This window comes from Rattus rattus, chromosome 6, assembly GCF_011064425.1.
Source record: "Rattus rattus isolate New Zealand chromosome 6, Rrattus_CSIRO_v1, whole genome shotgun sequence".
NCBI classification, from domain to species: Eukaryota; Metazoa; Chordata; class Mammalia; order Rodentia; family Muridae; genus Rattus; species Rattus rattus.
This window is the reverse complement of record NC_046159.1, coordinates 18,960,555-18,974,844: the sequence shown is the minus strand read 5'-3', so window position 1 is coordinate 18,974,844 and position 14,290 is coordinate 18,960,555. Positions and strand designations below refer to the sequence as shown.

General features: G+C 43.6%; 1 protein-coding gene across 1 annotated transcript; it reads left to right on the top strand.

Annotated features, from left to right (window-relative positions):
- The first annotated feature begins 260 nt into the window (after positions 1 to 260).
- LOC116903201 (C-type lectin domain family 2 member D2-like) lies at positions 261 to 8,115 on the top strand. The gene is made up of 5 exons (XM_032905578.1): positions 261 to 423; positions 4,937 to 5,065; positions 5,976 to 6,154; positions 6,853 to 6,959; positions 7,986 to 8,115. Exons 1-5 carry the CDS (start codon positions 261 to 263, stop codon positions 8,113 to 8,115), a joined length of 708 nt encoding a protein of 235 aa, XP_032761469.1.
- Positions 8,116 to 14,290: the final 6,175 nt, after the last annotated feature.

Here is a 14,290-nt window from a genome sequence, read left to right as displayed (position 1 = left end):
GTAGCAAGTGCTCTCTACTGCTGAGCCATGATCCACCCCCATCTTACTATTGTTGTTTAGGAATAAAATAGCAAATTTCTTGAAGCACAGAGTTCCCGATTATTGCTAGATCAAGGGCTTAGTGTCAACCCTAGGATCTCAGGCCAAGCTCCTCCTCCTACCGGCTGTGATGATTGAAAACACTGTTCTGGGAGGTAGGAGACAAGCTGAAGAGGAGGGAGATCTAACCGTGCCTCCCTTGAATCCTAGGGCCCTACTCAATGCTGTCCAGTGCACACCTACAGGATGCTCCCCCACACCTCTCCAGGACCCTTACACAGGATGAAGAACAGACCTCCTTGAGGCAGAGTAGCAGCTGTGATCCGTCTCCTGCCTCTGACTTTGAGTTATTGTCAGCTTCCACTGAGTCAAGAATTCCTCACAGTAAGTCAGAGCTCCTGTTGTGTTGGAAAAACTTACAAAAGTGAAGATTTCCTTTGCTCCTCAGACTTTTGTATGGGCAAAAATGGCAGCATGGTCCTCACAGCAGTGGCCAAGGTTCATAAAGTAACTGAATTTAGTGAAAGTCACTGTCTCTGCTGTCTGCCAACCAGGCTCTCGAAGTACCACAGCTTCTCTAACATTTCCTCTCCTCTGACTAATACACAAAGAGAAAGCTCATGAGTAATAAATAAATATTGTTTCTTAGATAAGCCAAGTGCTTCTGAGGGCTTAGGGTCTAGATGGCCACCAGAGGGGCCTAAGAGAGCCTGTGACTAAGCAATAAGGAAATGGTGAAATTCTAAAATGGTGAAATTCTAAAATGGCGGCTTTTTCATCTCCTGCCAGTGCGGCCCCGGCTGGTGAGCAAGTCCAAACAGTTCACAGCCAGAGTCGGATGTTGGGTTTTGATTGACACATTAAAATTAACGATCATGCTCTTTGCTCATTCTGATGACTATTTTTAAAATCCCTTGGGCTGGCTTTAGACATAGTGTACATTATCTATCGTGAGCAGGATTCATCCTTCTGTGCCTTTGAACCCCAGATCTGATACCAAGTTATAGAAAATAATGCGCATTCCCTCTCTACTCCTCCAGCCCCTGGTAAGAGTTATGTTTACTTGCTTGTGTGTTGTAACACTGTTTACAGTAGTCAGCGCATGGGACACACTAATGGGTTTCTCTGCTAATGTCATACACCAACTAAAGCTGAATTAAAAGTAGAAAAGCATATTTAATTCACAACCGTTCCAGGGCAAGTTCACCAGTTTCAGGGGACAAGACGGAAGACGTCCTGCCCAGTCTATGACTGGGAAGTTTTATGTATAGATTGTATGATGCATGATGCAGAAGTAGAAATCACAATGAAACCAGTCCTTCACAATATGAAGGGATTTAGAAATCTCCCAAGATGTACTTTCTGTAGGGAGTGTGAGGAGATCAGAGGAGCGCTCACAGGGGAAACCCCATTGCTCACAGCAACTCATGGCTGAGAAATGCTGGTCAGGAAGTGAGCACATGGGAAGTTCTTATGCTGTCTTTAAATACATTTTATAACTATAAAGAATGAATTGTGAGAGTTCTGTGTGGATCCAAATTCCAAAGGCCACACACAGTTCAGTGCTTAAAGCCTTCTCATCCTAAGTGTCCTTTTTCTTGGTTGTTAATGTGATAGAAGCTTCCTGGTGTTTTAGGCCTGTGAAAATGAGCAAAATGGAAGGATTAAAGTCAGTGGAAGCTTTGTATAAAGTATAATCTGTACTTACTAAAATTAACACACTTGGTATACATTTCCATGAATTTTGAAAACATATAACCATGCATTCATCATCAACATACATAGAGTCTGGAGAGTTGGCTCAACCATTGAGAGCATTTATTTCTCTTGCAGACGACTGGGGTTTCATTCCCAGCACCCATATTGTGGCTCACACACCCACCCCTAACTCCAGTTTCAGGGATCCAACATACTTTTCTCAGCTCCACTAACACTAGGCATGCATGGAGTAAATAAACAAACATACATACATACATACATACATACATACATACATACATACATACATACATACATATATACATACATACATACAGGCCGAAAAAGCATTCTTACATGTAAAATAAATAAGACTAAAACAATAACATTAAAAGTATATGCAGACCCCCTACCCTACCCTACTCTCCCCATTGTCTGTTGGAGACTCACTCACTGCTCCCCTGCTGCAGCCTTAAGTACTCACCTTTCCAGATGCCATACAGTGGATCCATGAAGCAGAGAATCCTGCCTCAGTTCCTTCATCTTGTCAGAGCAACCTCCTCTGCTCATCACTCACAGTGCAGTGCCTGTCAGGAACAAGCACTTCGGGCTGGATGCTGAGAGACCATATCCACGGCACAGCTGACACAGAACTGTGCTCTGAATTCAGAATTTCTCAAGAATCTCACCAGCAAATGTTATACAGAGAGGTTATGAAAAGCTGGAAGGAAACTTCTAGAGAAGTGAGAGGAGGAAGCGGGTGGTGGCAGTTGGGCCTCTCTGCTCAAAGGTAACTGCAAAGGGGCCACATCCTGTAGCTCTCTGACCTCGAGTTTGCATAAGGTTGCTGGCAGGCTTAGTATACAGACATTTTGGGTTAGGGGCCTATGGGACATTTGTCCTGTTAAAGTGGCATGAGAAAGGGCACACACAGGCATGTGGTCAGAGTAGTTTCTTGTGTTGAGAGGTTTACCTTGTCATCAGCTTGGGGATATTTCAATGGTCACAAATGTGTCATTTGTACAGGGACCCTTAAGCTGCTGCAAACAGTCACATAAACATTTCTGGAAATTTAAATGCAGGCTGTCCTTTCCAGTGTGGGGACATGTGGGCAGGATGGGAGCATATCATATTTTACACTTACAAACAGCATTGTAGTAGCTGCACAATTCTGCCTCAAAAAGGTGTCAGATCTGTTTCAACATCTACATCAACATCAATGTTTAACCACCTTGCTAGCACACAGTGATTTTGCTCTTTTATCTGAGATGATTTTTTACCCAAGCAAAGTTCACAAACATTCTCCCTTACCTTTCTAAAAATGAAATGACTTTACAATATTAAGCTTTGTGCTTGGGTCTTTTAGTCCACAGATGGACTGTAGTAGTCTCGAATCCTCCCTTTTTTAGCAGTCAGTCAGCAGGTTGTTTCAGTGGCACATACTGGAGCGATGTCACCCTTTTCCTGCTTTAAAATCATTCATCTGTTAAGCTGCCTACATGTGTTCGACGTCATTCTGGAGTCCTGTTTTCTGCTGTTGTTTCAGTGCCTACTCTGTTAATAGCACCAGGCTGATTAGGCCCTATGATCTTTCTGATTTTGACCTTTTCCTTTTCAGAATCATGATTGAATATTCTGTCTTTTTAATTTTCACAGTATGTTTCACATAACTTGGTGTTATTACATTTTTTTCTGAAGGCAACCACTCCCTAGGAATCTGTTGCACATATAAACTTGTTCGGAATTGTTGACATACGAAGAATATGGAGAGTTCCCAGTTGATTATGTGTTTACAGCTGCCTTGATTTCTTTCTTCTTTCATTTTCCAAATGTAATGTGAATGAGTGTTTGGCCTGCATAGACAAGTATGGATCATGTGTATACCTAGTGTCCACCAAGGTCAAGAAAAGGTGTCAGATTTCCAGAATGTGGAATTACAGAGGTGTGGGAGTTGTTATATGGGTGCTAGAATCGAACCCAGGTCCTATGTAGTAACAAGTTAACCACAAGTTAACAAGTTAACTCTTAACCACTGAGCCAACTTTCCTATCTTTATTTCTTCATGACTGTACATATAATCTTTCTTATACTGATTATGAACATCCCATTTTTATATTTGTGATTTTATGTTTTTTTTCATTACTGTAAAGAATGCTGTCTAAGATATTAATTTCCACTTGACAGGAAAATATAACTCATTTTTATCAGTGACGCCCCATCCTACAGCTTCATACACTCATTTTTTACATCCAATAGTCTTTGGCAGATTGGTTAGAATTCTTATGTAGATGGAACCATGTCATCTGTGAGGAGAAAGAGTTTCACCTGTTTCTGAGAAGTGTAAAGCTTCTTTCATTCTTTAAGGAACTCCTTTCACGTGCATGGCTGTTTCCCTGCATGTTTGTGCATCTCGTGAATGCCCGGGGCCTACAGAAGCCAGAAGGGGCAATGGATCCCCGGAACTGGAGCCGTGCAGTGTTGTCAGCTACCTTGTGGGTCGTAGGACTTGAACCTGGGTTCTCTGGAAGAGGTGCAGCGATCTTCACAGCTGAGCCATTCTCCAGACACCTGACCCTATTTCTTTGTCCTGGTGAGGACCTCCTGGCAAAAGCCTACCTGGAGTAATGAGCAGACATCCGACTCTTGCTCCTGATCGCTGAGAAACATTCACAATAGCACCATTGGGAATGAACTGACTGAAGTTGGACTTAGTCTTGTTGTTAATGAATAACTTTTGTAGGTTGAGGAAGTTCCTTGCACTTCCGTTTTTCACATAATCTTGCTTTGTTATTGAGATATTTCTAGTTTCCTCTGTTTTGATTTTTTAATACATGTAAAGACATGAATGTTTCTTTCTAATGTATCCATAATTCCCTCTAACCAGGGCGCTTTTCACAGATCCACATCCAAGGTTCAGTTGTTTGCGTTTCACTGGGATCTCCACTCCCTCTACTATTGAACTTTCACTATTCTCCCAGTGTTCAGTCACCAGAAGAGACCCTGGCAGAAGCTCTGTTTCCATCCTCTCTAGACTTCTTTCTACCAATGACATCCTTTGTAGACCAGGGCCTTCTCTAAAAGTGTTGGTAGAAGCCTTCCAGGAATTTATAGGCAATTATTAAGCAGGTTTGTGGTGAATTTATTTTATTTTACTTAATTAATTCTTGAAATTGACATTCATAATATTCATATTTTACAGGTAAAATACTCCAAGGAAAAAAGGGTCTCAGAATCATCTCCCCCGAGTCTCCTGCTAATCTTCCCTGCTGCTATGCAGTGATCCTGGTCCTCACTGTAGCTGTAGTTGCTCTTTCTGTTGCTTTGTCAGGTGAGTGACTCACTCTCCAAATCCTGCGTCCCTCTGTCCACATCCACATTGTCAGTTATACTCACTGAGCACTGTGAGCCAGGCATTGTGGGAAAGGCTCCAGAGAAAACACAAGGAAGTTCCTGTTCTCTGGGAACTTAGGTTCCAGCAGGAAGATGCAGTGAAGGAATAGCACAGGCTGTGGTGTGCACAGGACGCCAGGCTCAGCCTCCCTGGAAGCTGACATCCAGCAGGCTCTAGACAGCGATGCAGGGGACATGGTACACCTGGGGGAACTGTGCAAGGCAGAGAATCACAAGAGTAAATATCAAAAGGTGAGGACAGAAAAGAGTAATATGGCCAGAAAGGTACAGTGCCTCCCACCATGACCCATGGGTTTAGTTATCAGACTCAGTTGCATTTCGAAAGTATTAAATGGAAAGTTTTTGAAGTAACAAATTTATAGGATTTTAGTACAACACTGCTCAGAATACTGTTATAAAATTTTGCACTGTCCTCTTAAGTATGAATGATCCTTTCGTGCAACGTATCCACACTGTATACACTACCTATGCAAAGTCCTCACTGCTCTCCCAATTAGTAGGCTGTCTGTCAATAGTTGTCCATACAGAGTGCCTGCTGCTGTAACCATCCCTACTGTAGTAAACAGTCATCCAAAGCTCAGGAGTGAGGCTGTTGTAGAAATGCATTTCCTGGGAGCCCTACTGTCAGTGAGAACCTGAGGGAGGATGGGACACAGGCTCAAGGTGGGAGGCCTTTAGATAAAGGCCCATCATGCTCAGGAGAGGATTCCTAGAGATCACTTAGGAAAGCTTCAATCATATTCACACCTCACAGTGGAGCTCAGGAGGGAATTCCATAAAGAGAGAAGACATGCTTGTTATGATTCCTTGTATTGTCTGCATTTTAGTAAAAAAGCCAGCACAGATCTCAACCATAAATACCTATGCCTCTTGCCCGGGAAACTGGATTGGAGTTGGAAATAAATGTTTTTATTTTAATGAAACGCCAAGGAACTGGACATTGAGCCAGAGCCTATGTAAGGAACAAGAGGCCGAGCTAGCACGATTTGACAACCAGCAGGAGCTGGTAAGAAGGGGGCAGGGATTGGTTTGTCTGTCTGTTCTGTTGCATATTGTCCTGTCTTAAGATAGAGAGGTTACGGGGTTGGGGATTTAGCTCAGTGGTAGAGCGCTTGCCTAGCAAGTGCAAGGCCCTGGGTTCGGTCCCCAGCTCCGAAAAAAAGAAAAAAAGAAAAAAAAAAAAAAGAAGATAGAGAGGTTACCATTGAAGCATGAGGAAGGATCCCATCCCACACACATGGCGACATGGGGCACGTGTGAGTGCGTGTCATTTGCTGATGCTTGACTCCTGACTGGAGCCCTGAGACATCCAGGAAACATTCTCTCACACAGTGCTCACAGTCAGCTGCAAGGTCAGATCTGCCATTTTACTGGGATACCGCATGGTCGTGGGTGTTTTCCTCTAAGCTGACCCATGTTGTATAGAGGAGACAACTGTTAATAACTGCAGTGGAAGGTTAACCCAGAACTCTCCTGGCCACACAGGAACATGTTGTTACATTGGGTACTTTAGTTCCAGTGAGGTTCTTTAGAATTACAGATGTCAGGTGGATCCACTGACCACTGGTGACTAGTACAGCTCCAAATCTGTGCCCCTCAGTTACTCCCTCCTGTTATCTCTAGAGGAAGCTGTGGAGTGGAGAGATTCCAGGGTCATCTGAAACAGAGACACATGCATGCTCGGCTTTTTGTGTTTCAAGACAGAATTTCCTAAGAAGATACAAAGGGAGTTTTGATTACTGGATCGGTCTGCACAGAGAGTCATCAGCGCACCCTTGGAAGTGGACAGACAACACTGAGTATAACAACTCGTATGTTTCACAATGGTTTTTATTCTACTGTGTTCATGTATTGTGATATGATGTGATGTGATGTGATGTGATGTGTGTGTGTGTGTGTGTGTGTGTGTGTGTGTGTGTTGTGGCTATGAAGGATGAAAGTCAGTATCATGTACTGGGAAGGTAGAAAAAATTGAACCCTTAGGCTGGAAGTGTGCCCTGGATATATGTTGTGTGCCTCATGCAATGGCCAATCCCTCGGATACTCGACATCTTGACAAATATCAATCAATTGGATACTTTCATATTTATGAGCTGTCACCTTGAAATATTTAGAGATTGTTATTTCACTATAAATATTTATTATTAGCATGGCATCAAAGGTAGACACTGTCTGTATCACCCCTTGAAAATCTTTAGTCGATGATAACTTCCCTTATGTGATGTCCCCAGGCCTACTGTTGGCCATCAAGGGCTCTAAAACCGTAGGAAGCTGCTTCAAAATTGCAAATCTTAGAATTATCATTGCTCTGTTAGCAAAAATTTCACAGAAGTAGTGACACCACAGACATGAGACTCTCCCTAAGTTCTTGTCCTCAAAAAGTACTGGGGACAGCTCTTGAGTGTGGGGACAGCCATTTTCCCCCCGACCCATTTCACTGGAATTTAAAACACAGAACCAGCCACCTCCATAAGACCTTTCAGCAATTTCCTAAGTGGTGCATTTTCTTCCACTTTTATGCATCTGTAAAATAGTTCGAGAGAGCACTGAAAATCACCCTTGTGAGGCCACTCACTGCTGCCGTTCACGTGAATGTGGCAGCGAACATTGTACGCACATTACAGGGTTCAACATGGATGAGTGACAGGGGTGTCCTGATCAAGTCAAACCCTGATGATGTATAAATTCCTAGATGCAAAACTAGTTTGTGGGAGTTCAGTGGACTGTGCTTCTGATTCATATTGTAAATAAGTGGAGAAGATGAGAGAGAGAGAGATGATTTCAGGAGTGAATGCCATGGCAGACTCTGCAGAAATCTTTTTCTTTATTTTCTTTAGGGTTCCCATCCGAGGAGATGGACTGTGTGGCTTCCTGAGTGACCAGCTCAACATCAGCAGTAGCAGGGACTATATAAACAGGAAGTGGATTTGTAGCAAGCCCAAAAGCTACACCTCACAGTCCCAGTAGTTTAGTGTCCTGGGTATAGAATTTGTCCTAGCAATCATGAGGAACACAGAACATGCTATCTACTGTTCCTGCCTCATTAAATATCTGTTAAAATCATGATCAAAATCAGTGAATAATGCATGGTGACATCAAAGATGACAACACTGAAGACTATTCATATGTGTGCTTGAGACAGGGGTTGGGGAGGAGATGTTTAGAAGGTCAGGAAATTGAACAGAGGTGTGTAGCAATGGGGGATGGGGAACTAGGGGTAGCCAACAGAAAGTCCCATATGCCAGGAAGCTCGAGACTCCCAGGACCCAATGGGGATGAGATTACCTGAAATACCCAACAAAGGGAAGAGAGAACCTGTGGAGACCATATCCAGAGGTTAGGCACAGCCCCCATTTGAGGACCACCTATCCTTCTCAAAATTTTAATCAAGAATTGCTCCGGTCTAAAAGAAATACAGGCACAAAAAGTAGAGCAGGGACTGAAGGTCATTCAGAGGCTGCCCCACCTAGGGATCCATCCCATCTGCTGACACCAAACCCAGACATTATTGCTGCTTCCAATAAGTCCTTGATGACAAGAACCTGATATAGCTGTCTCCTGAGAGGCTCTGCCATAGCCTGACCAATAAAGATGCAGATGCTTGCAGTCAACAATCGGACTGAGCACAGGGACCCAAATGGAGGAGTTAGGGGAAGAAATGAAGGAGCTGAAGGGTTTACAACCCATAGGAAGAACAACAATATCAACCAACCAGACCCTCCAGATCTCCCAGGGACTAAACCACCAACCAAAGAATACACATTGTAGGACCCATGGCTCCAGCTGCATATGTAGCAGAGGATGGCCTTATCTGGTACCAATGGGAAGAGAGGCCCTTGTTCCTGTGAAGGTTTTGTGGCACAGAATAGAGAAATTCTAGGGCCGTGAGGTAGGAGAAGTTGGATGGGTGGGTGGGTGAACTCCCTCATAGATGCAGGGTGGGGGATAGGATAGGGGGTTTTCAGAGGGGAAACCAGGAAAGGGGATAACATTTGAAATGTAGATAAATAAGGTAACCCATAAAAAATTTAAAATGGAATGGTTCTGAATTAAGTAGGTATTCAGGTATGACCTGGTACTCATATCTTAAACATAAACTAAATCACACCAGGTTTAGTAACCTCTACTTTTTCTCTTTTCTTTCTTTATTTACATTCCAAATGCTGCCCCCTCCTCGTCCCCCTCCCAGAGTTCTTCACCCCATACCCCTCCCTTCACTTCTGAGGGTGTCCTCCCCTCACCCCCAGCCCCTATCCCTTCCATCCCCACCCCACCCCACCCTTGTCATTCCCCTTCCCTGGGGCATCAGGTCTCTACAGGTTATTAGGATGCAGGGATGGTGGACCTGTTTAGAAATTGTTCTTTGGAGCAAACCCCTGTGTGTTATCAGGAAATCAGCAGCTCCGTTCACTTGCAAACACGTCACAGATTTACCCATAGTCCAGTTCTGTAGCTTCTGGATGGCAGCAGTCCTGGAGCGACCTAGCAGCCAGTCCTCAGCCAATTCGGCAGGAGTCAGCAGGTTGGAATAGGTTAACCTATAACCTATCCCAATTATCAATTATCTCTAGGTTTACCCTCTTCCACTTATACTGTTTGAGTTTGCTTAGGGGTGGACACCCCAAGAATATTCCTGGAGTCAGGATCTCACTGTGAAATTAACTCATCTCTCAGTTTCTGTTTATCCCAATCTCTACACATAGGGAAGACTTCCAAATAGGGCCAGATGAAGTGACTTCTTTAAAAGCAGAGGAGATCAGGAGCCTAGGATGTTCTAAAAAAAGAGTCAGACATAATTTTCTCAGGAAAAACGAAGTGAACCATAGTGCAGGAGGCCCCCATGAATGCAATATGAGGAGACTAAACCCAACAGTGAGAGACAGAAGGACAGCGATTGCAGCAACTGCTCAGCTTCTCTGGAACTGTGTCACACAGCTGTGCTGCCTCATGGCTTTCGTCCTTCCCAGTGGATATGGCTGTGCCAGTCACCGTTTTAACAGAGTTAGATTAACATTGTCAGAGTTTCACTGATTGGTATGTAAACTGACTATTGGAGGTCTTAATATTATATTTATCTTTTCAGACCCTTATGGCTTGTATAACCCTCACTTTTTTCTTAGGCAGTGCAAAGCAATTTTTTTTTTAACAAAGGAAGAGTAAAACGTTACCCTGAAATCTGTCTTATTAATATGAGCCCTGTCAGCAAAGCAAACTTGTCTATGAGTTTGCCTTTCTTACCTGGGGACCCGGGAGCTCTAAACAGCAAGGCCCAATCTTCATATGAAATGCATGGACCAGACAGCTGCCATTAAACTGGTAAGGTACAGTTAACCACCTGAGATCTAAGAAGGATAAATTTGAACAGAAAGTATAAACCAAATGGCCTCTGTATTAATTCAATGACAGACTTAACTGCTTCCTGGACACTTACCCTAGGGTCCTCCTCAGCAATCTTGGTAATCTCAATAGAAGGAATGGCTTCTGTCTTCAGGGGTCACACAGGACAGCATTAACTCTTTGACTGCCACACAGCATTGCACGGCCATCTAGCTGCCCTGCTCTGAAGATTCCCGTGGATGAGGAACATGAGAGACTGGCCTACATTACAAGGGAAAGAGTGGCAGTCAATTCTTCAGAATCCTGCTTGTCCACAGTCTCAGTGGGTTCCTCCCGTGGGGGAGGCATGGGGCAGTCTATTCAGTGATTAGCATTAATAATAACCCAAGAGGACTCATCTCTTTGATGGAGAATTTAGTGTTGCCTTTAGGAGTTGGTATTTTAAATGCCACATTTAGCAGATCTCTAAAAAGGTTTCAGGGCCATCTAATTAGTATCTTTGATTTTAAATACATTTCATCTGTTTTGTGTTGCTTGCTTTATGTTTATCCTTGTAAATAAGTATAGAAGACTGAATAAAGCTTCTCTCTGTGAATGAAGTAAATTTTCATTTAGTATCATTACATGTGTTGCTCCAAGTATTTTAAAACATTTAATCAAAAAATAAAACATCGAATCATTCGTAAGATGATGTGATGGTTTGCACATGCTTGGCCCAGGGGATGGCACCAGCAAGGCCATCCTCTGCTACATATGCAGCTAGAGCTATGGGTCTCTCCATGTGTACCCTTTGGGGGTGCTTTAGCTCCTGGGAGCTATGATTAGTTGGTATTGTTCTTATGGGGTTGTGAGCCCCTTCAGATTCTTCAGTCGCTCTCTAACTACTCCAATGGGGACCTCTGCCTCAGTTCAATGGTTTGCTGCTAGCATTCACCTCTGCATTTGTCATGCTCTGGCAGGTCTTCTCAGGAGACAGCTATATCAGGTTCCTGTCAGCATGCACTTCTTGATATCTAAAATATTGTCTGGGTTTGGTGGCTGTATATGGGATGCATCCCCAGGTAGGGCAGTCTCTGGATGGCCTTTCAGATTCTGCTCCACACTTTGTCTCCGTATTTCCTCCTGTGAGTATTTCTTTTCCCCTCTCTAAGAAGGTCTAAAGCATTCACACTTTGATCTTTCTTCCTCTTGAGCTTCATGTGGTTTGTGAATTGTATGTTGGGTATTCCGTTCTTTGGGTTAATATCCTCTTATCAGTGAGTGCATACCATCTGTATTCTTTTGTAATTGGGTTACCTCACTCAGGATGATATTTTCAAGTTCCATCCATTTGCCTAAACATTTCATGAAGTCATAGTTTTTATTAGCTGAGTAGTACTCCATTGTGTAGATGTGCCACATTTTCTGTATCCATTCCTCTGTTGAAGGGCATCTGTGTTCTTTCCAGCTTCTGGCTATTATAAATAAGGTTGCTATGAACACAGTGGAGCATGTGTCCTTGTTTTATGTTGAAGCAGCTTTTAGGTATATACTCAGGAGTGGTATAGCTGGGTCCTCAGGTAGTGGAATGTCCAGTTTTCTCCCACACCTCTGCTGCTCCACACCCTGCACATGACCTTCGGATTTGTACTCTGGCTTCTGCCCTAGTCACTTAGTGTGATGACCTCTTTCACCTGATGCATTTTCTTCCTTTGCCATTGCTGCGGAGGCCACACCGGAATCTCTATTTCTTTGTCCCTCCTTCCCTCCTCATCATGTTCTTTCCCTTCTTTTGAAAATATTGGTTGTCATTTCCTGAACCTTCCTTGTCTTAGTTTGCTTTCTACAGGTCTGAGAAAACACCAGGACCAAATACAAGTTGGGTTCCTTTGCTTATGTGTCCTAATCACACTCCATCACTGAGGGAACTGAGGGCAGGAACTCCAGGCAGGAACCGGGAGGCCCTGACAGAACACTGCTTTCAACCTTGCTGCCCAAAACTTTCTTCTCAGTGTGCTTTCTTATTCTTTCCATGGTCACCGGGCCTGGGATAAAACCTCACCCAATGTGCTAGTCATGCCCCACCCCCTCATCTAACATCTATCAAGACAGTACTCTGGAGGACAGGCCTCCAGCCCATTTTAAAGGGTACATTTTCTCAATTGATGTTCCTTTCCCTCCTCCCCTCCCCCAGGTAATTGTAGCTTGTGTCAAGGTGAAAAAGAAACTGACCAGCAAAATTAACCACTTATCCACTTGACCCACAAAGAAAACACTAGTAAGCCATAATTTTCCCTTCTTGTTTGTCTCCAAGATTTTATGTTAATATCAATTCCACAACAGAAAACACAGTAAAACTTTAGAATCCCACAGTCTTAACACTTTTTCAGCACTTTAAGAGTCTAAATAAAATCTATTGTCTCTTTAAAAGTCTATAGCCTCTCAACTGTTGGCTTCTATAAAACCCTGAACCCCTCTAAAGCACCAGGACACAGGTTCTCCCAACACCTTTCTTGTTTCTTTGGCTCTTTTCCTGAGGACTCTCACCGTTCAGCTGGGAGAGCAAGTCTTCCTGTCTATCAAGGTCATTGAGTTTGTGGACTGGCTGACCCAGGTCCTCTCTGCTGTTGATTATTAGCCAGTAGCTCAATGTTGCCCCCTAGTGGTCAGACCTCCCCATGACTTTGTTAAAGTCTGTCCTGTGAGCAGGAAGTCAGCAGGACCCCAGTATAGCAGGGGCTTCTTCTGAGGGCTGATAGGGGCCAGAACTGTTAGTGGTTCACGCAACCCTGCAGTTTCAAAATCTTCCTCCTTTTCGAAGGCATCCTAGAGACCAAGCTAAAGTTTCTTCCTTCTTAAGGGTAAAGAATGCCATGCACTCTGCACACGCCATCCAGTGTGTAAGCCTGCCTGATGTAAGCCCGCCTGATGCTTCTACTACATGGCTGTAGTGGATCCTGTTGAATCAACGTGGGTGAATGAATGCAGGTCCAAGACCCTACATGCACATCAATGGGGTCTTTTATGCTCTGGGATAGTTTAGAACGCATTCCAACCTAACACTGTGAACTTGCTTAGAATATGATGAGAGTGTATGTGTGTGTGTGTGTGTGTGTGTGTGTGTGTGTGTGTGTGTGTGTGTGTGTTTGACTTTTTTGGTAACATTGTGTATCCTGAAGTTTGAACTTTGAGAACTACATTGTCCTGTTGCAGTATCAATGAAAATTGCACATGCCTGGATATGCCTGATTTGCACCCTTGATTCTCACCCATTCACCCTCAGGGGTGTGAGGTGGAGGCAGTGGGACCTGGTAGGAGGTCCTTTCTTGCTCCCATCTTGGCTCCAGTTCCCCATGTGTTCTTCCCCTCTCACATGCTTCTGTCCCTAGGATGCTGTCTGCTTGAGTCCTCAGCAGAGGCCACACCAGTCCACTTCCTTTTTTTTTTCGGGGGGGGGGAATCTTCTTCAAAACCATGAACAAAACAAACCTCTTTTAACCAAAGTAGAATATGGGCTATTCGTTTAGAAAAATAAGGGGAGAAGGGGCAGAAATATGCAGGTGATGAGCTGGTCAGTACCATTAACGCTGGGCAGTGTGGTCAGTGTCATCAGAACACGTTATGTGCATGCATAGCCACATCACAAGGAAACTCACTATTTTGTATAATTAACAAATTCTTATTCAATGTTGAAAAAAAGTAAGAATCAGATCTGATATATATGTATGTACATATGTATATGTATAACCTGGCCTCAATTACTTTATTAGATCAAAGTAAATTGCTTCAAACAGGAGAGTTATTAGTGGGTTAAAACTATTTTGCA

Excerpts from the sequence above, each read along its gene's own strand:
- LOC116903201 (XM_032905578.1), top strand. The coding sequence starts at position 261 with ATGCTGTCCAGTGCACACCTACAGGATGCTCCCCCACACCTCTCCAGG. Across the intron at positions 5,066-5,975 it reads TCTTTCTGTTGCTTTGTCAG|TAAAAAAGCCAGCACAGATC; the intron begins GTGAGTGACTCA and ends TCTGCATTTTAG. Across the intron at positions 6,960-7,985 it reads AACACTGAGTATAACAACTC|GGTTCCCATCCGAGGAGATG; the intron begins GTATGTTTCACA and ends TATTTTCTTTAG.